The sequence below is a fragment of the Macaca thibetana genome, chromosome 11 (assembly GCF_024542745.1).
Source record: "Macaca thibetana thibetana isolate TM-01 chromosome 11, ASM2454274v1, whole genome shotgun sequence".
Classification (NCBI taxonomy): Eukaryota; Metazoa; Chordata; class Mammalia; order Primates; family Cercopithecidae; genus Macaca; species Macaca thibetana.
The window spans coordinates 49,476,483-49,502,732 of NC_065588.1; the positions used below are offsets into that span (position 1 = coordinate 49,476,483).

At 46.1% G+C, this 26,250-nt stretch overlaps 2 protein-coding genes across 7 annotated transcripts in view; both read right to left on the minus strand.

Annotated features, from left to right (window-relative positions):
- SPRYD3 (SPRY domain containing 3) overlaps positions 1-10,113 on the minus strand; it is a 99,264-nt gene extending 89,151 nt beyond the window's left edge. The window contains exon 1 of the mRNA XM_050748941.1: positions 10,110-10,113. The gene's annotated coding sequence lies outside the window, so the exon portion shown is untranslated. The remainder of the gene's footprint in view (positions 1-10,109) is intronic.
- CSAD (cysteine sulfinic acid decarboxylase) overlaps positions 1-26,250 on the minus strand; it is a 32,380-nt gene that overhangs the window by 4,541 nt on the left and 1,589 nt on the right. For 2 of the 6 annotated variants that reach the window (XM_050748888.1, XM_050748890.1), the window contains exons 2-9: positions 11,801-13,775; positions 11,585-11,716; positions 10,769-10,895; positions 10,593-10,683; positions 10,129-10,235; positions 9,574-9,689; positions 8,685-8,764; positions 8,333-8,387 (exon numbers count right to left, since the gene is read on the minus strand). In XM_050748888.1, coding sequence (XP_050604845.1) covers positions 8,333-8,387; positions 8,685-8,764; positions 9,574-9,689; positions 10,129-10,235; positions 10,593-10,683; positions 10,769-10,895; positions 11,585-11,710 — 702 coding nt within the window. In that variant the 5' untranslated portion in view covers positions 11,711-11,716; positions 11,801-13,775. Of the gene's footprint in view, positions 1-8,332; positions 8,388-8,684; positions 8,765-9,573; positions 9,690-10,128; positions 10,236-10,592; positions 10,684-10,768; positions 10,896-11,584; positions 11,717-11,800; positions 13,776-19,083; positions 19,102-26,250 lie in introns of those variants that run through there. The other 4 variants (XM_050748892.1, XM_050748893.1, XM_050748891.1 and 1 more) reach the window with 3 other exon arrangements.

Here is a 26,250-nt window from a genome sequence, read left to right on the forward strand (position 1 = left end):
ACAAAGTGAGACTCTGTCTCTAAACAAACAAACAAACAAATAAATAAATAAATTTGAATAGTACAAAAGTTTTTTTTTTTTTTTGTTTTTTTTTTTTTTTGAGACGGAGTCTCGCTCTGTCGCCCAGGCTGGAGTGCAGTGGCCGGATCTCGGCTCACTGCAAGCTCCGCCTCCCGGGTTCACGCCATTCTCCCGCCTCAGCCTCCCAAGTAGCTGGGACTACAGGTGTTCGCCACCTCGCCCGGCTAGTTTTTTGTACTTTTTAGTAGAGACGGGGTTTCACCGTGTTAGCCAGGATGGTCTCGATCTCCTGACCTCGTGATCCACCCGTCTCGGCCTCCCAAAGTGCTGGGATTACAGGCGTGAGCCACCGCGCCCGGCTTAGTACAAAAGTTTATGCAGAAATTGAATTAGTAATTTTTAAGACTACCACAGCTTGATGTGGTAGCTCATGCCTATAATCCCAGCACTTTGGGAGGCCAAGGCAGGAGCATTGCTTGAGCCCAGGAGTTCAAGACCAGCCTGGGCAACCTAGTGAGACCTCACCTCTACAAAAGAAAAAAAAAAAAAAAAGTCTGGGTGTGGTGGCTCACGCCTGTAATCCCAGCACTTTGGGAGGCCAAGGCAGGCGGATCACCTGAGGTCTGGAGTTCAAGACCAGCCTGACCAACATGGAGAAACCCCGTCTCTACTAAAAATACAAAATTAGCTGGGCGTGGTGGCACATGCCTGTAATCCCAGCTACTTGGGAGGCTGAGGCAGGAGAATCACTTGAACCCAGGAGGTGGCGGTTGCTGTGAGCTGAGATTGCGGCACTCCAGCCTGGGCAACAAGAGCGAAACTCCATCTCAAAAAAAAAAAAAGAAAAAAAATAGGTGTATAGTGGTGCACTCCTATAGTCCCAGCTACCTGGGAGGCTGAGGTGGGAGGATCACTTAAGCCCAGGTGGTCAAGGCTGCAGTGAGCCCTGATCGTGCCACTGCACTCCAGTCTCAGCAACAGAGCAAGACCCTGTCTCAATTTTTTTTAAGTTAAAAAGAAAAGAAACGCCCAGGTCCAGATGGCTTTGCTGATAAATTCCATCGAACATTTAACAAAAATTGGTAACAGATCATAAACTCTTCCAAAAGACAGAATATACAAAAATCAATTGTATCTCTATACACATTAGCAATGAACAATCTAAAAATGAAATTAAGAAAACAATTTCATTTACAAAAACACCAAAAAGAATAAAATACTTAAGAATTGATTTAACAATAGAAGTATAAAGCATATACTCTGAAAACTACAAAACACTGTGGAAAGAAATTAAAGACCTAGTGGCCGGGCGCGGTGGCTCAAGCCTGTAATCCCAGCACTTTGGGAGGCCGAGGCGGGTGGATCACGAGGTCAGGAGATCGCGACCATCCTGGCTAACATGGTGAAACCCTGTCTCTACTAAAAATACAAAAAACTAGCCGGGCGCGGTGGCGGGCGCCTGTAGTCCCAGCTACTCGGAGGCTGAGGCGGGAGAATGGCGGGAACCCGGGAGGCGGAGCTTGCAGTGAGCCGAGATCGCGCCACTGCACTCCAGCCTGGGTGACAGAGTGAGACTCCGTCTCAAAAAAAAAAAAAAAAAAAAAAAAAAAAAAAGAAATTAAAGACCTAAATAAATGGAAAGATGTTTCATGTTGATGAATGAGCACAACTCCTATCAAAATCCCAGTTGCCCTCTTTGCAGAAATGGACAAGCTGATCTTAAATTCATATGGAAATTCATGAAACCCAGACTAGCCAAAAACAATCTTGAAAAAAGACAAAGTTGGAGGACTCACACTTCCTGATTTCAAAACATACTACAAAGCTACAGTTGAATCAAGACAATGTAGTCTACAGGATAGACATGTAGATCAGTGGAACAGAACTGAGAACTCAGAAATAAATCCTCACATTTACAGTCAACTGATTTACAACAAGGATGCCAAGACAATTTATTGAAGAAAGAATTGTCTTTTCAACAAATGGTGCTGGAACAACTGGCTATCCACATGCAAACAATGCAGTTTGAATGCCTTTCTCATATCACACCCTCAAATTAACTCATATTGGATCATAGGCCTAAATCTCAGGGCTCAAACTATAAAACTCTTAGAAGAAAATATAGGAGTAAATCTTTGTGAGCTTGGGTTAGGTTAGATATAACACCAAAAGCAGAAGCAACCAAAGAAAAAGTAGATAAATTGGACTTCAAAATTTAAAACTTTTGTACTTCAAAGGACACTATCAAAAAAGTGAAAAGTCCAACAGCAAAGACATGGAATCAACCTAGGTGCCCACCAACAGTGGATTAGATTTTTTTAAATGTGGCATATACAAACCATGAAGTATTATGCAGCCATAAAAAAAGAATGAAATCATGTCCGTTGCAGCAACGTGGGTGCAGCTGGAGGCCAGTATCCTAAGTGAGTTAACACAGAAACAGAAAACCAAATACCACATGTTCTCGTAAGTGGGAGCTAAATACTGAGTCCACATGGACAGAAAGATGGGAATAAAAGACACTGGGGACTGTAAGAAGTGGGAGAGAGGGGAGAAAAAGTTGAAAACATACCTATTGGGTACTATGCTCACTACCTGGGTGATGGGTTCAATCGTGCTTCAAACCTCAGAATCACACAATATACCCTTAGAACAAACCTGCACATGTCCTTACTGAATCTAAAATAAAAGTTTCAGAAAAGTGAAAAATCAACCTAGAGAGTGGGAAGAACATATCTGAATATCACATATCTGATAAGGGACTTACATCTAGAATATATGAAGAACTCAGTAACAAAAAGACAACGTAATTTTTTTAATGGGCAAAGGATCTGACTAGACATTTTTTCAATAAAGATATATAAATGGCTAATAAGCACATGAAAAGATGCTCAACATCACTAATCATTAGGGAAATGCAAATCAAAACTACAATGAGTTACCACTTCATACCCATTTAGGATAACTACTATCAAAGTAACAGAAAATGGCGGGATGCAGTGGCTCACGCCTGTAATCCTAGTACTGTAACAGGCTGAGGTGGGAGGATGGCTTGAGCCTAGGAGTTTGAGACCAGCCTGGGTGACACAGCGAAAAGGAATTTTGGTAGAAATGTGTCTCTACCAAAAATAATTTTTAAAATTGGCCACATGTCGCAGTGTGCACCTGTGGTCCCAGCTCCTTGGGAGGCTGAGGTGGGAGAATCACTTGAGCCCAGGAGGTTGAGGCTGCAGTGAACCATGATCGCACCACTGCACTCCAGCCTGGGTGACAGAGCAAGACCCTGTCTCAAAAAAACAAAACAAAGCAGAAAATAACAAGCACTGGCCGGGCGCGGTGGCTCACACCTGTAATCCCAGCACTTTGGGAGGCCAAGGCAGGCGGATCACAAGGTCGGGAGATAAAGACCATCCTGGCTAACACCCCGTCTCTACCAAAGACGTGACACTCCGTCTCCACCAAAACTACAAAAAAAAATTAGCCAGGCCTGGTGGCAGGCGCCTGTAGTCCCAGCTACTCGGGAGGCTGAGGCAGGAGAATGGTGTGAACCCAGGAGGCAGAGCTTGCAGTGAGCCGAGATCGCACCACTGCACTCCAGCCTGGGCGACAGAGCAAGACTCCATCTCAAAAAAAAAAAAAAAAAAAAAAAGAAGAAGAAGAAAATAACAAGCGTTGACAAGGATGTGAAGAAATTAGAACCCTTGTGCACTGCGGGAATGTAAACTGGTTCGGCCACTATAGAAAACAGTATGGCAGTTCGTCAAAACAATTCAATAGAATTACCATATGCTCCAGCAATTCCACTTCTGAGTACACACCCAAAATACTGAAAGCACGGTCTTGAAGAGATTCCAAACAACAACTCAAACAGATAAATGGATAAGCAAAATATGGCATATATGTACAATGAAATATTATTCAGCCTTAAAAAGGAAGAAAATTCTCACATGCTACAACGTGGATGAACTTTGAGGACATTCTGCTAAGTGAAATAAGCCAACTGAAAAAGACAAATACCACCAGGCACGGTGGCTCACGCCTGTAATCTCAGCACTTTGGGAGACCGAGGCAGGCAGATTACAAGGTCGGGAGTTCGAGACCAGCCTGGCCAAAACATGGTGAAACCCTGTCTCTGCTAAAAATACAAAAAATTAGCTGGATGTGGCGGTGCGCACCTGTAACCCCAGCTACTTGGGAGGCTGAGGCAGGAGAATTGCTTGAACCCAGGAGACGGAGGTTGCAGTGAGCCAAGCTGGCGCCATTGCATTCCAGCCTGAGCTACAAAAGCGAAACTCTGTCTCAAGAAAAAAGAAAAGAAAAGAAAAAGACAAATACCATATGATTCCACTTATATAAGTACTTAGAGTAGTCAAAGTCATGGAGACAGAATGGTGGCTGCCAGGGGCTGGAAGAGGGGGTAATGAGTTGTTGTTTGATGAGTATGGAGTTTCAGTTTTACAAAATGAAGAGTTCTGCTGGATGCAGTGGTTCATGACTGTAATGCCAGCACTTTGAGAGACCAAGGTGGGCAGATCACTTGAGGCCAGGAGTTCGAGACCAGTCTGGCCAACATGGCAAAATCCCGTCTCTACTAAAAATACAAAAACTAGCCAGGTTTGGTGGCAGGGGGCCTGTAATCCCAGCTACTCAGGAGGCTGAGGCACAAGAATCGCTTGAACCCAGGAGGCAGAGGCTGCAGTGAGCTGAGATTGTGCCACTGCCCTCTAGCCTGGGGGACACAGTGATACTCTGTCTCAAACAAAACAAAACAAAAAACAAGATGAAAAGAGTTCTGGAGACTGGTTGCACAACAATGTGAATGTATTTAACACTACTGAACTGTACATGTAAAAATGGTTAAGATGGTAAATTTTATGTTACACACACAAAAAAACAAGTAGAACTGGCAGCAGATTCTCAACAGAGACCCTTCTGGCATGTTGGGTGAGTCAGTTCTTGTTCATATAGAGCTATCCCTGTACATTGCAAAAATGTTTAGGATCCCTGTTTCCCTCTCAATAAACACAGTAATGTCCACTGGCTAGTGTCACAACACAAAGCAAAATAAAACAGTTCCACACACTTCCAAATGCCCACTTGATGACTAGGAGAGTGGGGGTGGATGGCAGCACCAGCCCCAAGCAAGTACCTATGGATGAGGAAGGCTATAGGTGGGGTGGAAACAGTCCAGGCAAAGGGGGGAAGCTGCTCCAGCCCCATATCTTCAATTCCAGAAATATCCCATGGCCTCTGCACACACACAGAATCTTCTTGTCTACCCAAAGGGGTACCACCTAGTTTATTTCCTTTCTCCCTTCCAGTCTCAGCTCAACCATCCCTTCTGAGGGAAGCCTTCCCTGACTCCTTCACCTCCTGATTAGGTCAATTCTCCTGTATTCTATGCTCAAAGAGCACAATGTATCTCACCTTCATAGCACATATATATATATTTTTTTTTACATATATTTATGAATATCAGTCTTCCTTACTGGAATAAAAGTTCTATGAAAAACAAAATGGGTGAAGGATCTGAATAGACAGTTTTCCAAAGAAGATATACAAATGGCCAATAAGTACATGACAAGATGCTTAATATCATTAGTCATCAGGGAAAATCAAATCAAAACACAATGAGATCCCACTTCACACCCACTAAATGGTATAATAAAAAAAGATATGACAAGTGCTGGTGAGTATGTAGAGCAACTGGAACCCTCATACACTGCTGGTGGGATTGCAAACTGGTGCAGCCACTTTGGAAAACAGTCTGGCAGTTTCTCAAAAGGTTAGATACAGAGTTACCATATGACCCAGCAGTTTCACTCCTAGGTATATAACCAAGATAAATGAAAACATATTTTCACACAAAAATCTGTACACAAATGTTCATAACAGTATTATTCATAAGAGTCCCAAAGTGGAAACAACCCAAATGTCCATCAACTGATGAATGGATAAGTAAATGTGGTATGTCCATTTAATGGAACATGATTTGGCCATAAAAGAAGGGAAGTGCCGATACACGCTACAGCTTGGATGAACCTTGAAGACATTATGCTATGTAAAAAAAGCTCATCACAAAAGGCACGTATAATATGATTCCAGAATTCAGAACTGGCAAATATAGAGAGACTAACTAGGTTACTGGTTGCCTAGAACCGGGAGTTCTGGGAGAATTAGAGACCGATGGCTAAAGGGTATGAGGTTTCTTTTGGGGGAGATAAATGTTCTAATACTGATTGTGATGATGTTTGCACAACTCTGCAAATATGCTAAACCACTAAATAGTACCCTTTCAGTGGGTGAATTACATGTTAGGTGAATTATATGTTATGTGAATTATATATCAATAAAACTATTACCAAAAAAGTTTCTATAATAAAAAGAGAAACATCACTACTCTAATTGCGGCCCTTACTGCTACTCAGAGGTAACATCCACATATCAATAAATATATACTGTTATAAATAACAAAAATGGGCTCATAATGTCCATTCTTTTTTTTTTTTTGAGACGGAGTCTCGCTCTGTCACCCAGGCTGGAGTGCAGTGGCGTGATCTCAGCTCACTGCAAGATCCACCTCCCAGGTTCACACCATTCTCCTGCCTCAGCCTCCCGAGTAGCTGGCACTACAGGCGCCTGCCACCACGCCTGGCTAATTTTTTGTATTTTTAGTAGAGACAGGGTTTCACCATGTTAGCCAGGGTGGTCTCGATCTCCTGACCTTGTGATCTGCCTGCCTCAGCCTCCCAAAGTGCTGGGATTATAGACGTGAGCCACCGCACCTGGCTCATAATGTCCATTCTATACTGCAATTTGCAATATATATTTACTATATACAGTGGAGATACTTTCATGTTAGTATATATAGTCTCATCTATTATTTTAAATGGCTACCCAGTACTCTAATAATAGTAATAAATAATAATAACAACAATACCAGTAGCTTGTATTTATACAGTGCATCTATGTGCCAGGCAATATTCTAAGTGCTTTACATATACTGATTCATTCAATCCTTACAATAACCCTATGTGGCAAGTTCTATATTCTGTCCATTTTACAGGGGATGGAACTAAGACACATAGATATACCATAATTTATTTTATCTACTAATGGACATTTAAATGTTTTTTTTAAACATTTGTGGCCAGGCATGGTGGTTCACGCCTGTAATCCCAGCACTTTGGGAGGCCGAGGCAGGTGGATCACCTGAGGTCAGGAGTTCAAGACCAGCATGGCATTGAACCCCATCTCTACTAAAAATACAAAAATTAGCCAGACATATTGATGCACGCCTATAATCCCAGCTACTCGGGAGGCTGAGGCATGAGAATCACTCGAACCCAGGAGGTAAAAGTTGCAGTGAGCCAAGATTGTGCCATTGTACTCCAGCCAGGGTGACAGAGTGAGACTCTGTCTCAAAAAAGAAAAAAAAAAAATGGCCGGGTACAGTGGCTCACACCTGTAATCCCAACACTTTGGGAGGCTGAGGCAGGCAGATCACCTGAGGTCAGGAGTTTGAGACCAGCCTGACCAACATGGAGAAACCCCGTCTCTACTAAAAATACAAAATTAGCCAGGCATGGTGGCACATGCCTGTAATCCCAGCTACCTGGGAGGCTGAGGCAGGAGAATCGCTTGAACCTGGGAGGTGGAGGTTGCGGTGTGCTGAGATTGCACCATTGCACTCCTGCCTGGGCAACAGGAGTGAAACTCCATCTCAAAAAAAAAAAAAAAAAAAATTTACATTTATATTTATTTATTTATTATTTTTGAAATCACACCACTGCACTCCAACCTGGGTGACTGAGTGAGACTCTGTCTCAAAAACTATTAAAAAATAAAAATAAATAAAATTGTACAGATGGTGCCAAAATGCCCTCCAAGGTGGCTGTAGCAGTTACATACCCCTCAAAGTGGAGGAGTGTGCTAATGTCCCCTCATCCCCACTACTCACAGCCTTCACCAGTGCCTCTCCCCTCCTCAGCCTCTCCCTGCACAGACCCTTGCAGCCCACAGGAACCTTCCACACTACAGTGCAGGCCCCCAGCACCCTCCCTGTGGTGCTGCCTGGGACTCGCTCTCACTCAGTCCTGCCTCTCAGAATCCAACCCGGCATAGGTGTCTGGGCAGAGCCCCAGAAAGCAATGTAGTGTCCTCACCCCCAGGTTCCCCACAGTCACTTCAGCCCACAGGGGAGATGGGCATGAAGATGAGAGGGATGAAGGGTGCCTTGAGCAGGGAGAGCCCCAATAACCCTCCAAGAAGGTTGGAGGCTCCATCACCCCAGCGAGCCTCACTTACTCACCTCAGCCTCAGCCATACCAATCTGCCTCTCCAGATCCTCGGGGACCATTTTCCCTCTGAAAAAGAAAATGCAGAGGGTACAGCAGGGACAGGTTCTCTGTTGAAGGCAGGGTAAGGTGGGGTTAGCAATGCAGAGATGACAGTGCTAGTTTTTCCCTCAGGGGTTGAAACAGATCTCAGGGCAGAGGTGGGGGACGCTGGCAGGCTCTGGTAGACCGGAACAGCAATTCTACTGAACAGCGAGGGGAGAGAGGTCCACCAGCGGTAAAGGGCCCGATGCCAGAGCATTCTGGCAGCAGGAAGGTACTCTGTGCCAAGCTGGGTCACAGCCATGTGGGCAGAAGGACCTTCACCTCTCATCAGCCTTGACTACTCGGACACTGTCGGTGCCAAGTCCCAGAAACGCAGCTCCCTTCTGGATGGAGTAGTGACACTGCGGGGGAAGGCAGAGGGCAGGTTAGCACAACTTGATGGGGGAGGGGAGAGAAGGTAAAAGTCAAGTGTGAGCTCCAACAGATGGGATCCTGTAGACAAGGGCTTCTCAAATGTTAGCATGCATACGAATCGCCTGGATGTCTGGTTAAAATGCAAGTTCAGGTCCACGAGGTCTGAGGTCTGGGGTGAGGCCCGAGATTCTGCATTTCTTTTTTTTTTTTTTAGACAGAGTTTCCCTCTGTTGCCCAGGCTGGAGTGCAGTCGTGCCATCTCAGCTCACTGCAACCTCCACCTCCCAGGCTCAAGAAATTCTCATGCCTCAGCCTCCTAAGCAGCTGGGAATCCAGGTGCCCACCACTATGCCTAGCTAATTTTTTGTATTTTAGTAGAGAAGGGGTTTCACCACGTTTCCCAGGGTGGTATCAAACTCCTGAGCTCAGGCAATCCGCCCACCTCAGCCTCTCAAGTGCTGGGATTATAGGCGTGAGTCACCGCGCCCAGTCAGATTCTGCATTTCTAACAAGCCCCAGGTCATACCAATGCTGCTGGTCCACAGACCACACTCTTGAGTAGGAAGAGTATGGACTGTGTCCACTGTACTCACGGCCCCTCCTCTGCCCCCAAACAGAAGGCAATGTGAACAGGAGTAGTTACTGGCCTCCTTGACTGGAAGGAAGCACATCCGCCTGGGGGCAGGCTGGCCTTGCAGGATGTGGGGAGGGCAGGGAGAAGACCTGGAAGGTCTCTACTTAGCTGGCTGGAGATTAGAATCAGGAGCCCAGGGTTGGGCCTGTGCCTCTTCCCCACCTCCTTCGATGTGAATAGTGCCAGGGGCGGCAGTGTGCGGAGGCCCCTCTGCTTGCAATCCGGGTAGCGCTGATAGCGGGCCAGATTTACAGCATACATGTTGGAGATGGAGCCACCTGTCATAGGGAGGGGGCGGTGGCAAGAGGAAGGAGCACTGGGTCAAGACTGGAGCTTGCCTCCCCTTCCCTTTCCACCAGAAGAGCTCATCAAAGCAGCAGGTATGACTGGCTCCGAGGCCACAATTCCCAGGATTATGCCATCTCAGAATGGATCCAGGATCAGATCCTCTTGACCACACCCCTCCACACCCGGGGCTGCCCCCAAGAGACAGCACCCATCCAGAGACAGCAGGAACTAGACCAGTGATCCCAGGGAATAGTGACAAACATGAGCAGGAAGGGACGAGACAGCCTCCTCCCTGGTCTGGCCTGGGTCCAGCTGGAGAGGAATCAAAGAGGAATCATCCCTCCCTGCCAGATGCTTAGAGCAAGAGAACGGTGCAGAAGGAGGAACCCATAAAAAGGGCAAAGAAAGGTCCCCCTCATTCTCACAAACCAGGGCAGAAGATTCCATCCCCAGAGCTCCAGCCCACCAGGGCCCGCAGTTTCCTCAGCACCTCCTCTTCCATGAGCACAAACACGGGGGCGATTTCATATGTGTACCTGCCAGGAGAGAGAGCGACGAGAAAGGAAAGATGGGGAGGGACTGCCCAGACAGGCCCTTAAACTGCACAGGAGTCAGAAAAAGGAGGCAATGAACAGTGAGCGAAGGAAGAGTCCAAGGAGAAGAACAAGTTGGTGACAGAACCAGGGAAGCAAGAAAGAGAAAACAGAGGTCAGGAGGCCTGAGAAAGTTTGGAGAAAGGGGGTCCAAAGGATACAAGGAAAAACTCTCTGCCGATAGGGATTCCTAGAAGCAGTAGAGAGAGGGCAGAACCATTCTCCTCCCCTACCCCTCAGGCACCTCTCCAGCAAACCTAAATCCTTTGTGGGATGGTAGAGGGGCCGTGGGATGCTCACTGGCTGGTGTTGAGGCTCTCAGTGATAATGCGCCCGGCCAGAGCATGGGGATCCAACCCTGAGAAGAGCTGGTTGAAGAACCGAGGGTGACCTGGAGAAGGAGAGTACGCCAGGGAGCTCAGAGCAGAGTTCAGGGCAAACTCCCAAGTCTCCTTCCCAAAGAAGCCAGGGCCCACCAGTCTTGACACTGTAGCGAATCACAGTCCGACACCGCTCCAGGATCTGCTCCTGCGACTCGCCCTGGCTCCGCAGCTCCAAATCCAGCAGCTGCTTCAGCTCCTCAGGCTCCTTCCACTCACAGACCTAGGAAGAGAGCCAGGGCTGCTGGGGGCCTGGGATGGCTGTGGACTGACTGTCAAAACACACCTCCACAGACACGAGACACGGCCAATCTGCACTAAAAACAACTTTGGGATATTTCCAAAGTAAAACTCTGAAAATGAGCAAGAGTAGTGAACACAGTAAGACTCAGAATGTAAATCCCTGAGGTACCCGGGGGGACAGGGATGAATTCTGGGGAGAAACCTTATCAAAAGGAGGAAAGTTCTGAGCCAGATTTGGAAAGAAAAAGAGAAGGCTTGGGCCGGGCGTGGTGGCTTACGCCTGTAACCTCAGCACTTTGGGAGGCCTAGGCAGGCAGATTACCTGAGGTCAGGAGTTCAAGACCAGCCTGGCTAACATGGTGAAACCCCATCTCTACTAAAAATACAAAAATTAGCCGGGCGTGGTGGCACATGCCTGTAATCCCAGCTACTCGGGAGGCTGAGGCAGGAGAACTGCTTGAGCCCAGGAGACAGAGGTTGCAGTGACCTGAGATCGTGCCACTGCACTCCAGCCTGGCTGAAAGAGTGAGACTCTGTCAAAAAAAAAAAAAAAAGGAAGGAAGGAAGGAAGGAAGGAAGGAAGGAAGGAAGGAAGGAAGGAAGGAAGGAAGGAAGGAAAGAAAGAAAGGAGGCTGCCTTGATGGGAAGGAGGAGGGGGAAAGGACTCACCTTCTGGGAGGCACTGGTTCCTTTCTGAATGGCCTCATCCACAACAACCCCAAACACGGCCCGGAGCAAGGCTTCCACAGCCACTGGGTCCCCAGCAAGGGAGGGGAGTGCTTCTGAGTCAGCCATCAGGATCTGTGGCAGAGCAGAGTCATTCCCTACTCAGCCTGTGAACCCTACCTGGACCTACCCAGCAGGAGCCTCATCTTCCAAACGGACCTGAGGCCCAAGTCCTGCAGCTCAGTCTCAGCCTCCAGTGCACAGACAAGGGCAAGTGAGAGTGCCCAGGGAGAAAGCCAGTGGGAACAGGAGGGAAAGAAAACGCAGACAGTGCTGAGCAGGTGGACTCTAGTGGCCATTTCCACCTAAGGCAGAGACAAGCTTACCTCTCTGCTCAGGAGAGCCAGAGGCAGGGTGCAAAGGTAGCTCCTCAGAACAGTGGAACCAAGACGGCAGAGGGAGTGGGGTGAAAACAGCAGTCACATGGCCATAATTCTCATGACCTTTGCCCCAAAGAGAACTTTGACAGATTTGGGATAGGGACAGCAGGGTGAGGTGAAGCTCCCTGAATAATCATTAGCTGACAGAAGGAGATGGGAAATCAGATGAAAGGCAAAACCCATGCTGCATTAACCCCACGGTGGCGAGAACCAGAGGGCCAGCGCAAAAGAGGGGACCCGCACTGTGCTTCCCAGGGCCCAGCATGGGGGTGTCTTGAGGGCAGACAAGGGCCTGAGAAACTGCCACAGGTGACCCTGGAGACTGAGGCGGAGGGCGCCTGAGAGGCAGGGACGTAAAATCCCCCCACCTTTTTATTTTTTGAGATGGAGTCTCACTCTGTTACCCAGGCTGGAGTGCAGTGGCACAGTCCTGGCTCACTGCAACCTCTGCCTCCTAGGTTCAAGAGATTCTCCTGCCTCAGCCTCCCAAGTACCTGGGACTACAGGCGTGCACTACCACACCCGACTAATTTTAGTACTTTTAGTAGAGACAGGGTTTAGCCATGTTGGTCAGGCTGGTCTCGAACTCCTGACCTCAGGTGATCCACCCGCCTCAGCCTCCCAAAGTGCTGGGATTACAGGCGTGAGCCACCATGCAGGCCGACATAAAATCCTTTAAGCAGGCCTCAGAGGCCAACCTCTTTTGCATCCCAACCCCCAGAGTCTTTTCAGAACTGCCCTGCTTTCTAAAGCCCTCTCCTAGAGCAGGAAGGAAAGGGGTTATATTGAGGAAGCATTTGCTAAACAAGTGCGATCCTGTGCCTTCCGGGCGGGGAGTCCTGTTTGTAGTGAGCACCAACTGTGTTCACCACATGGTGCTGAGGACTGAGAACGCCTCCTCACCCCACTGGGAGGACACAGACACATGTGCAACAGTTACAGACCAGGCCATGGCTGGATGCCGACCCTAGGTCTCCTCGGAATTCAGGAAAGAAGGAGATGGATGGAGGCTGAAGGCTGAGAAAGACTTGCAGTGGGAATGCAGATGGATCCTAAGAGAGGGCAAGAGAAATGGGGTGGGTGACTGGAAGGAAGAGAAGCATTCCGGGGTAAGAGGAGGAAAGCCATGAGCTTACAGCGGAAATGAATAGGACTTGTCCTGAGGTCAGTGGCAACACAGGGCTGGCGGGAGCATGGGAGTGAAGGCAGGGTGGGCAGAGTTTTGTGAGCACATGAGGAGTCATGAGTGCCAGGCAGGCCAAGGAATCAACATTTTATCCTACAGAAAATGGGAAGTCACTTAAAGATTGTGTGACAAGGAATAATGTAGTACAATGGATGCTCTCAGAAGACCAATTTATAGCAGTAGGATGCAGAAGAATTAACAGGCTCTTGCAGTAAATAAGGCAAGAGGCGATCCACACTTGAATAAGAGTGATGATGGTAGGAAATGACAGAGAGAACAATCTGCAGGCGTGCTCATTCTCTGGATTGTGCTGAATTCAACACTTAGGGGAGCTACGTTGTAGGAGAAGGAAGACTCAAAGATGATCCTGGGATTTCAAGCCTGGGAGACTGGAAAAATAATGGCACCCCTCAAAGAAACAGGGATGCAGAAAGGGGAAACTGGATAGAAATAAAGTGGTATTGCTTGGAAATACTCATCTGAGTGGAGGTCTTCTGGGACTACAGATGGCAAACTGTTTTCCATACATCCTATGGGAGGGGGTCAGGCCCACAGCTCTGATGAGATGCTAGAATGGAAAGCAGGTTTGAGAGTCAGGGTATAGCTGAAGCCTTGTGATGGGCTCCATTCCCTAAAGGAGAGAGAATTCAGAGAGATGGATGGGAGGAGGGAGCAAACACCAAGGCCTGGGGGACCCTCCAAATGACAGGGCAAGAAGATCAAGAAAATCTGGAAAGGGAGCAACCATCCTCAAAATGGGATGGTCTAATATAATCCACTGCCAACAGTCACTAGACCTCACACATGATGTGTGGTGCACACATCATGCATCACGTAACGACGTTTCAGTCAACGAGGCTGCAGTGAGCTGAGATCACACCACTGCACTCCAGCCTGGGTGACAGAGTGAGACTCTGTCTCAAAAATAAATAAATATTAAAAAATAAAGTGGACAATTATGTGGTTTTTCATATATTCACAAAGTTGTTGCAACCATCATCACTGTCTAATGCCAGAACATTTTCAGCACCCAAAAAAAACCCTCAATAGCAGTCATTTCCCATTCTTCCCTTCCCCGACCCCTGGCAACTACTAATCTACGTTGTTTCTATAGATTTGTCTAGTCTGGCCATTTCATATAAAAGGTGTCATATAATATGTGGTCTTTTGTGACTGGCTTCTTGTGCTTAGCATAATGCCTTTAAGGTTCATCCAAGTTGCAGCACGTACCAGTATTTCTTTGTATGGCCAAATAATATCTCATTATATGGATACACCACATTTTATCTATTCATTTATCAGTTGATAGACGTTTGAGTTGTTTCCACTTTTTGGCTATTATGAATAATGCTGCTGTGAACATCTGTGTACAAGTTTTTGTGTGAACATATGTTTTCAATTCTGTTGAGTGTATACCTAGTAGTGCTGGAATTGCTGTGTCACAGGGTAACTCTATATATAACCCTTTGAGGAACTGCCAAACTGTTTTCCAAGGTGACTGGACCATTTTACACTCCCATCAGCAGTGTATAAGGGTTCCAGTTTCTCCACAACCTTGCCAACACTTATTATTGTCTTTGTTATCACAGACATCTGCGTTTTTAATTTTTATAGGGATTGCCTACATCCATAAAGGTTGTACCAATGTATGAAAGTCCCTGCATCCTCAGCCTTAGCAACAGAGTATGCTATCAAACTTTTGAAACTGGGGACTAAAAAATGGTATCTCAGGGTTTTAATTTAGTTGAATGCCTGCATTGGTCAGTTTTGCCATTATCAACAAATGCCTTCGGAATCCCACAGAGGTTTATTTCTCTTTCATGGTTTACATTGGTAGTGGTGTTGGCTACAGTTCTGATTCATGTGCCTTTATTACAAGACCTAGTCTGAAGTAACTGCCCTCATTTGGGACACATTGTTTTAACGGCAGGGCAAAAGAACAAAAGGCAGAGAAAACCATCCACTCACTCTTAAAGCTGCTGCTCAGACCTGGCATATGGCATATCTGCTTATACTCACTTGACCAAGACCACACAGCCAAGTACTAGGGAAGTGGGGTGAGGACGTATATTGCTCCCACAGAGGGCACTGCAAAGGGCATGGCAATGGGGGAAAATATAAACTTCTCTTACAAGATCATTGGGCACGAGCCCATAGTAGGATTTTTCGTTGTTGTTGAGACAGAGTCTCACTCTGTCACCTAGGCTGGAGTGCAATGGCACGATCTTGGCTCATTGCAACCTCCAACTCCTGGGTTCAAGCAATTCTTCTGCCTCAGCCTCCTGAGTAGGTGGGATTACAGGCGCAAGTCACCACGCCCAGCTAATTTTTGTAGTTGTAGTAGAGACGGGGTTTCACCATGTTGGCCAGGCTGGTCTTGAACTCCTGAGCTCAAGTGATCTGCCCACCTCGGCCTCCCAAAGGGCTGGGATTACAGGTGTGAGTCACAGTGCCCAGCCCCATAGTAGGGTTTTGCATTGTCTCACCTCAGCCTGCACCGCCCTCCTCCCTCATTTCCAGATTTCTGAGTATGAACCACTGAGTATGAACATCCTTCTCCCTCACGGATGCCCTCTTGATTATCCCTTCTCATTTTTTCAAATCTGCATCCTACCTCTTTCTCACAGCATTTTACATTGTTCAAACCTCACAACACACCCGCCTCCAGCCACCTCCTCTTCGCAGCCAATCTTCTTCAAAGGGTTATCTCCAAGTAGCTTCCACCTTCAAGGTCACCAAGAATTTCCCTGCCTCCAAACCCAATGGACACACATCTCATCTTTATCCTGTTTGACACCTCTGGAGCCATCCAACATAGTTTGCCACTACATCTTGAAACATATTCTTTAACTGGCTTCCATATTACTACCCTAGTTTGTCCCCTCTCTCTGGCCATTCCTAGCTTCCCATGAATTTTCACCTTCCTCTGCCCCTCCTTTAAATGCTGGAGTTCCTCAGGGTTCTGTCCCAGGGCCTCTTTCCTCTGCATCTGTACCTACTCCTGGGCAAGCTTATCCATGCCCAGGGCTATCTGCTGGTGACCCCCTCCCTCTCAGACCTCTCCTGAGCTCCAAATCCCTGATGCCACCTGCCTGACCTGGAATTCCCACAGGCACTTCACACTCCAAAAATGAGCTCCTTATCAGCTCTCTGAAATCTGCTCTTCTTCTTGGGTTCCCCAGCTCGGTGAATCGCACAATCTTCTACTGGTTGCTCAAACCAGGGATTTTAACTGATACTGAACTGATTTTCCCATATATATATACACATATATACATGTACATATATATATATATATATTTTTTTTTTTTAAGAGACAAGGTCTTTCTCACTCTGTCATCCAGGCTGAAGTGTGGTGGCATGATGTTGGATCACTGCAGCCTCAAACTCCTGGCCTCAAGCAATTCTCCTCAGCCTCCCTCCTGGGATTATAGGCATGAGCCACCATGCCGGGCCTTTTTATTTAACCTTTTTATTTAATCTTCAAAGGTTGTTACATTTTCTCTCTCTTCTCCAACACAACACTGAAACCTGTCAATCAACACAACACCAACACCTGGATAGCTTCACTTTTTTCCTCTGGGGCATGTTCTAATTTTTTTTCCTTAAAAATATAGTACTTTAGGCCGGGCGCGGTGGCTCAAGCCTGTAATCCCAGCACTTTGGGAGGCCGAGACGGGCGAATCACGAGGTCAGGAGATCGAGACCATCCTGGTTAACACGGTGAAACCTCGTCTCTACTAAAAATACAAAAAACTAGCCGGGCGAGGTGGCGGGCGCCTGTAGTCCCAGCTACTCGGGAGACTGAGGCAGGAGAATGGCGTAAACCTGGGAGGCGGAGCTTGCAGTGAGCTGAGATCCGGCCACTGTACTCCAACCTGGGTGGCAGAGCGAGACTCCGTCTCAAAAAAAAAAAAAAAAAAAAAAAAAAAAAAAAATATATATATATATATATATATATATATAGAGAGAGAGAGAGAGAGAGAGAGAGAGAGAGAGAGAGAGAGTACTTTAGGCCGGACGCGGTGTCTCAAGCCTGTAATCCCAGCACTTTGGGAGGCCAAGATGGGCGGGTCACGAGGTCAGGAGATCAAGACCATCCTGGCGAACATGGTGAAACCCCATCTCTACTAAAAAATACAAAAAAACTAGCCAGGCGAGGTGGCGGGTGCCTGTAGTCCCAGCTACTCGGGAGGCTGAGGCAGGAGAATGGCGTAAACCCGGGAGGCGGAGCTTGCAGTGAGCTGAGATCTGGCCACTGCACTCCAGCCTGGGCGACAGAGCGAGACTCCGTCTCAAAAAAAAATAAAAATAAAAATAAATATAGTACTCTAGAGCTGGGTGCAGTGGCTTATGCCTGTAATCCCAAGACTTTCAAAGGCCAAAGCGGGCAGATCATGAGGGCAGGAGTTCGAGACCAGCCTGGCCAATATGGTGAAACCCCGTCTCTACTAAAAATATAAAAAGTTAGCCAGGTGCAATGGCACGTGCCTGTTGTCCCAGTTACTCAGGAGGCTGAGGCAGGAGAATTGCTTGAACCTGGGAGGCAGAGGATGCAGTGAGCCAAGATCACGCCACTGCACTCCAACCTGGGGGACAGAGCGAGACTCCGTCTCAAAAAAAAAAAAGAAAGAAAAGAAAAATACAAAAATTAGCTGGGTGTAGTGGTACTCACCTGTGGTTCTAGCTACTCCAGGGGCTGAGGCGGGAAGATCACTTCAGCCTCGAAAAACAGGAGGCAGAGGTTGCAGTGAGCTGAGATCTCACACCACTGCATTCAGCCTGGGTGACAGTCAGACCATGCCTCAAAACAAAACAAAACAAAACGAGCACTTTCCTTTAAAGGAAAAGTGGTAGCTTTACAGTGAGAAAACCTGGTGGACACCACTTTGCCCAAGTAATCATCACCAATAAGGCAACAGGCCGACATCATGGGCCTCCTGATATGAAACGCTCAACATCACTTATATAGTATTTCTGCCAAAAATGCAGGACCCAAATCTAATTGGGACACAAAATATATATCTAAATTGAGGGTCATTCTATAAAACATCTACTCTGTACTCTTCAAAAATTTCAATGTCATGAAAATTAAAGGGAATATGAGGAACTGCTCCAGACTGAAGGAGACTAGAGGTATTACGACCAAAAGGAATATGTAATCTTAGACTGGCTACTGGATAAGGAAGAAAAATTCCTGCTATAAAGACCATTACTAGGGCCAGGTGCAGCGGCTCACACCTGTAATCCCAGCACTTTCAGAGGCTGAGACAGGCGGATCACATGAGGTCAGGAGTTCGAGACCAGCATGGCCAACATGGTGAAACCCCATCTCTACTAAAAATAAAAAAATTAGCTGGGCATGGTGGCATGCGTCTGTAATCCCAGCTACTCGGGAGGCTGAGGCAGGAGAATCTCTTGAACCTGGGAAGTGGAGGCTGCAGTGAGTCGAGATCACAACACTGCACTCTAGCCCAGTCATCACAGCAAGACGCCATCTCAAGAAGAAAAAAAAAAATTATTGGAACAACTGGTGGAATCTAACTATGGATAGTATTATAAATATTAGTATTCTACCAGTGTTAAATTTCTTGAATCTGATAACTGTATTGTGGTTATGTAAGAGAACGTTCTTATTCTTAGAAAACATGCTAAAAGAGCATAATGTCTGCAACTTTCACACAGTTCAGAAAAAGACAACCCTATTTGTATATATGCATAGGCATTTATTTGTAATATGTTTATTGACATATGATTCACATACCATGAAGTTCACCCTTTAAAAGTAATTCAGTGGTTTTTAGTATAAAACTATGCACTGATCACAACTATTTGATTTCAGAACACTTTCATCACCCCAAAAAGAAACTCCATACCTATTAGCAGTCACTCTCCATGCATTTTTGAAAATACTGAAAAAGAAGGAAAAATACTTCAAAATATTCATTTGTGGCTATTTCTGGGTGTTGTTACTATGGATGATTTTTAAGTTTCTTATTTATACATATCTATATATTTATAACTTTATACAATCATTTCACATTGCTTATGGAATTAAAATAAAGGTTATTTTTAAACAATATAAAAATTGGCTGGGCGCGGTGGCTCACGCCTGTAATTCCAGCACTTTGGGAGGCTGAGGTGGGTGGATCACCTGAGGTCAGGGGTTTGAGACCAACCTGGCCAACATGGCAAAGCCTCATTTCTACTAAAAACACAAAAATTAGCTGGGAGTGGCAGCAGGTGCCTGTAATCCCAGCTACTCAGGAGGCTGAGGCAGGATCCACTTGAACCTGTGAGGTGGAGGTTGCAGTGAGCCAAGATGGCACCACTGCACTCCAGCCTCGGCGACAGAGTGGGACTCCATTTCAAAAATATATACATATGGAGGAATTAAGCGGGTACAAGAATTCTAAAATATACAAGTCATCAGGCTCAAGGAATGTCCCTTGCACATTATGTGATTTCCCAACTCCTCAATCCACTGTTATCAAACGTCTAATGGAAGGCAAAGGGAGCCACACACTGCTCATCTCTATTACACAACCCCTCAACCCCCGCTGGCTCTCAGGGAAGGGAATGGGTTCAGTTTGTTCAGCAAACATTGACTGAGTGTCCTCTACTTCTGAGTGCCTGGCTGGCATTACCCTAGGTGCTGCATCTGCCCTGCGGGCTCCAGCTAACAGGCTGGCAAGAGAGACCTGCATGTAAAATAAAGGGAAATTGCCATAAGAGGGAGTTGAGGGGTCACCATGGAAAGGCAGGAAAGTTCAACTGGCCCAGGGCAGGCTTCAAGGAGAAAACACTAAGGCTCTCCTTAAGGCAATAGAGAGCTGGTGCAGGAAAAAACTCAGCAGTAATCATTACAATGCTATTTGAATAAGTGATGGAGTGGGCCTGAGGGAAGAGGGAGTTAGGTAAGGTCACATAGGAGGAGGCCTGCCTGGGGACAAAGGGATCTAGGCAGTTGTCTCCTGAAGCGCTCTCAGCCAGGTTTATGGTTAGAAAGTTAAAGTACTCTGTGCTATCTCCCAATCAACAAACCCCAATGGCTCCACGCCCACATTAAGAGAGGTACAAACTCCAAACCCTCCTATGTATATAATCTTTTCTCTGCTTCTAGACTGTACTTTCCTGGGTGGAGAGAACTAAGTCTTCTCCTTCATTAAGTAAACTAATAGAAAACAGGGACCCCTCAAATGTTAATTTCCATCTTCTTGATTGTCCTCTCCCCTCCCCCAGGGACTTGCACAGAGGCATTACATAAACATTTGTTGAATCAATGATTTACAGGTACTAGAAAAAATGCTGCATTCTACTTACATTTGACTTATATCAACCAAGAATCTGTAGTAACGATAACAGATTTGCAAAGGGGGCTTTTTCTTCTCATTTATTATCTCATTTGACCTTCACAGTAGTACGAGAAATTAGCCTAAAGAGGTATTTATTCATTCTTGTTTTCAAGATGAGGATTTTTGGCTGAAAGAAGGTCAACTAGTTTGCCCAAAATTACAAAAGTGACATGGGAACAAGCCTAGATCGCTGACTTTCTGACTTTAGGCTACCTCTTCCACTGCATCACTGGTCCGTGTGGCATTTCTCACTATTTCTCACCTCTGACAAAAATTAACTGCAGCTAAGATAAAGACAGAAACTGAAAATATACAACCATAAGAATACCAGAAAGGGGAGGGGCGGGCGCAGTGGCTCATGCCTATAATCCCAGCACTTGGGAGGCTGAGGCAGGTGGATCACCTGACGTCACCTGAAGTCAGGAGTTCGAGACCAGTCTGACAAACATGGTGAAACCCCGTCTCTACTAAAAATACAAAAATTAGCCGGGTGTGGTGGCACATGCCTGTAATTCCAGCTACTTGGGAGGCTGAGGCAGGAGAATCACTTGAACCCAGGAGGTGGAGGTTGCAGTGAGCCAAGATCACACCATTGCATTCCAGCCTGGGCAGCAAGAGTGAAATTCCATCTCAAAAAAAAAAAAAAAAAGAATACCAGAAGGGGCTGGGCGCGGTGGCTCATGCCTGTAATCCCAGCACTTTGGGAGGCGGACGGGTCAGGAGATAAGACCATCCTGGCCAACATGATGAAACTCCAGTCTATACTAAAAATACAAAAATTAGCTGGGCGTGGTGGTGCGTGGCTGTAATCCCAGCTACTCAGGAGGCTAAGGCAGAAGAATCGCTTGAACCAAGGAGTCGGAGGTTGCAGTGAGCTGAGATCATGCCACTGCACTCTAGCCTGGCGATAGACAAGACTCTGTCTCAAGAAAAAAAAAAAAAAAGAAAAAGAAAAAAGAAAAGAATACCAGAAGGAAGTACAGGGAAATATTTAATAACATTGAGGTATCATGTCACAAAAACCCAAGAGCCACAGGTAGATTTGACAATGTAAAACTTTTTAAATTCTGCATAAAGACACCATTAAAGTGGTTAAGGATAATGCCTGGCTTTATTTTTCCCACTCATTATTTTATCCAATCAATATTTTTCAGAATGTTTTTTGCTGTCCTTGCAATTATTCTTTTCCATGTAAATTTTTTTTTTTTTTTTTTTTTTTTTTTGAGACGGAGTCTCGCTCTGTCGCCCAGGCTGGAGTGCAGTGGCCGGATCTCAGCTCACTGCAAACTCTGCCTCCCGGGTTTAAGCCATTCTCCTGCCTCAGCCTCCTGAGTAGCTGGGACTACAGGCATCCGCCACCTCGCCCGGCTAGTTTTTTGTATTTTTAGTAGAGACGGGGTTTCACCGTGTTAGCCAGGATGGTCTCGATCTCCTGACCTCGTGATCCACCCGTCTCAGCCTCCCAAAGTGCTGGGATTACAGGCTTGAGCCACCGCGCCCGGCCTCCATGTAAATTTTTACATCAGCTCAAGTTCCATGTAAAATCTTGTTTTAATTGGCTGGGCGTGGTGGCTCAAGCCTGTAATCCCAGCACTCTGGGAGGCCGAGGCGGGCGGATCACGAGGTCAGGAGATCGAGACCATCCTGGCTAACACGGTGAAACCCCGTCTCTACTAAAAAAAATACAAAAAACTAGCCGGGCGAGGTGGCGGGCGCCTGTAGTCCCAGCTATTCGGGAGGCTGAGGCAGGAGAATGGCGTAAACCCGGGAGGCGGAGCTTGCAGTGAGCTGGGATCCGGCCACTGCACTCCAGCCCGGGCGACAGAGCGAGACTCCGTCTCAAAAAAAAAAAAAAAAAAAACTTGTTTTAATTACAGTTTGCTTTAACTTAATCTGTAGCAAAAACTGATGTCTCTACAATATTAAGTCTTCCTATTCATGAGCATAGTAAAACTCTCCATTTAATCAAACCCTTTAAATTTTTTAAAAATTTTATTTATTAATGGCAGGGCACGGTGGCTAACGTCTGTAATCCCAGCACTTCGGGAGGCTGAGACGGGCGGACCACGAGGTCAGGAGATCGAGACCATCCTGGCTAACACGGTGAAACCCCGTCTCTACTAAAAATACAAAAAATCAGCTGGGCATGGGGGCGGGCGCCTGTCCCAGCTACTCGGGAGGCTGAGGTAAGAGAATAGCATGAACCTGGGAGGTGGAGCTTGCAGTGAGCCAAGATCACGCCACTGCACTCCAGCCTGGGCGACAGAGCGAGACTCCATCTCAAAAAAAAAGAAGAAAAATCATTATTTCAGAGATTAGGTTTTGCTGTATCACCCAGGCTAAAGTGCAGTAGCACAATCATGGCTTACTGCAGCCTCAAACTCTTGGGCTCAAACAATTCTCCCACCTCAGCCTCCTGAGTAGCTAGGACTACAGGCACGTGCCACCACGCCGGGTTAATGTTTTAATTTTTTGTAAACAGGGTCTCACTATGTTGCCCAGGCTGGTCTTAAACTCCTGGCTTCAAGCAATCCTCCCACCTCAGCCTCCCAAAGCACTGGGATTACAGGTGTGCGCTACCTCGCCTGGCCAAAATAGAATGTTTTTATTGTGAATTGGATTATTTATTCTATGGTATTTTAGTGTTGGTTATATTCTTATATTTTATTTATATAATTTTTGTTCATTAATCTAACATCTGGTCATGTTGCTGAACTCCACAGTTCTGATACATTGTCAATCGTTTCTCTTTGTAAGATGAATATATAGGAAACCAAGGAGGCTTTAGGGTGACCAGGAGCTCTCCTAAAATATTAGTTTTAATAGTAAACATCGGCCGGGTGCGGTGGCTCAAGCCTGTAATCCCAGCACTTTGGGAGGCTGAGATGGGCGGGTCATGAGGTCAGGAGATCGAGACCATCCTGGCTAACACGGTGAAACCCCGTCTCTACTAAAAAAAATACAAAAAATAAACTAGCCGGGCGAGGTGGCGGGCGCCTGTAGTCCCAGCTACTCGGGAGGTTGAGGCAGGAGAATGGCGTAAACCCGGGTGGCAGAGCTTGCAGTGAGCTGAGATCCGGCCACTGCACTACAGCCTGGGCGACAGAGCGAGACTCCGTCTCAAAAAAAAAAAAAAAAATAGTAAACATCCCTGACTTGTTCCTATCAAAGATAGTAATGTTGCAAATATTTTCCCATAAAGCATGACTTTTGTCTCAAAAGCTGAAAGATAAGTGAAAAACAAAGAGAAAATATTTTATATGCAGATGACAAAGAATAGCTATTAACCACAACACGGACAGGATTTCTACCATCAATAAGAAATATACAAATGATCTACCTTTTTTTAATGGGCAAAGGATATGAACAGACAGTTTACAAAAACAATTAAAAAGGTCAAAAAGCAATAAAATAGTCCCACCTATTTGGAAGGATGAAGTGGGAGGATCACTTGAGCCCACAAGTTGGAAACCAGCCTAAGGCAACAAGGCATGGAGGCCCATCTCTTTATGTATTTATTTATTTATTTATTTGTTGAGACAGAGTTTCACTCTTGCTGCCCAGGCCGGAGTGCAATGGCACGATATTGACAGCCTGGGCAGCAAAAGTGAAATTCCATCTCAAAAAAAAAAGAATACCAGAAGGGGCTGGGCGCGGTGGCTCATGCCTGTAATCCCAGCACTTTGGGAGGCGCTCTCTGCACTCTACCCTGGGCGACAGAGTGAGACTCCATCTCAAAAAAATAAAAATAAATAAAAATAAACATAAAATTTTAAAAATTTTATCCCATCTACAAATCCTTACAAATGCAAAAGGTAACTTTTTTTTTTTTTTTTTTTTTTTTTTTGAGATGGAGTCTTGCTCTGTCCCCCAGGCTGGAGCGCAGTGGCCGGATCTCAGCTCACTGCAAGCTCCGCCTCCCGGGTTCAGGCCATTCTCCTGCCTCAGCCTCCCGAGTAGCTGGGACTACAGGCGCCCGCCGCCTCACCCGGCTAGTTTTTTGTATTTTTTAGTAGAGACGGGGTTTCACCGTTTTAGCCAGGATGGTCTCGATCTCCTGACCTCGTGATCCACCCGTCTCGGCCTCCCAAAGTGCTAGGATTACAGGCTTGAGCCACCACGCCCGGCCTTTTTTTTTTTTTTTGAGACAGGCTGGAGTGCAATGGCACGATCTCGGCTCACCACAACACTTGCCTACCGGGTTCAAGCGATTCTCCTGACTTAGCCTCTCGAGTAGCTGGGATTACAGGCATGTGCAACCACGCCCGGCTAATTTTGTATTTTTAGAAGAGACATGGTTTCTCCATGTTGGTCAGGCTGGTCTCGAACTCCCGACCTCAGGTGATCTGCCCGTCTCAGCCTCCCAAAGTGCTGGGATTACAGGCATGAGCCACCTCGCCCGGGGCAAAAAGGTAACTATTTAAGGATGTTCACTATTGTATTGTTTACAAAGAAAAAAAAATCTGAAACCTTAATGTTCATCAAGATGGAAATAGACAAGGCACACAAATAAACTGGAATACTGTGCAACAATTTTTTAAATGTTACCTGACTTAGATGTCTAAAATACACTGTATGGCGCATTACAGGTGCTCAATAAATACTGGATGAAAATATTTTTGTATGAACACAGAAAAAAGCCTAAAAGCATATACACCAAACTGGTAAGAATGATTTCCTTCAGGAGCATGGGATAAGTAGATGAGGAGAATAACTATTGTGTGTCTTTTATACTTTTGCATTGTGACGATTTGTAAAATAAGTAGGAGCTAATCTTTTTTTTTTTTTTTTTTTTTTTGGTGAGACGGAGATTTACTCTTGTTGCCCAGGCTGGAGTGCAATGGCCTGATCTCGGCTCATCCCATCCTCCTCTTCCCAGGTTCGAGCGATTCTCCTGCCTCAGCCTCCCGAGTAGCTGGGATTACAGGCATGTGCCACCACACCTGGCTAATTTTGTATTTTTTTTTTTTAGTAGGTACGGGGTTTCACCGTGTTGCCCAGGCCGATCTCCAACTCCTGACCTCAAGTGATCCACCCGCCTCGGCCTCCCAAAGTGCTGGGATTACAGGCGTGAGCCACTGCGCCCGGTCTTGAGCTAATTTTTTAAAAAGATTTTTTTAAAAGACATTCCTGGTGATGTTTCTTTTTCTTTCTCCATTTTGTCTCTATTTTAGAGTGATCCTAAAACACACAAAAAACGTACTTTCAATGGCCCAAATCATGGAGTGGCTCAGGGAAATGAAATCTGCCTAAAATAAATAACTAAATAAATAAAAAGTTGAGAATCCTTGTCTTTTTTTCATCACAAAGAGTTTTTTTTTTTCCTTCTTTTGGCATCACCATTACTTCTCCTAAAGTCATGACATATCACCTACAGCAAATAATGAGGACTTAAGTGGAATTGACATCTCCTTCCATCAAGCGCATTTGCAGTCCATCTTCAGCAGGACCTCTCTCTTTTTTTTTTTTTTTTTTTTTTTTTGAGACGGAGTCTCGCTCTGTCGCCCAGACTGGAGTGCGGTGGCGCGATCTCGGCTCACTGCAAGCTCCACCTCCCGGGTTCACGCCATTCTCCTGGCTCAGATCCCAAGTAGCTGGGACTACAGACGCCTGCCACCGCGCCCGGCTAATTTTTTGTATTTTTTTTTTATTAGAGACGGAGTTTCACCGTGTTAGCCAGGATGGTCT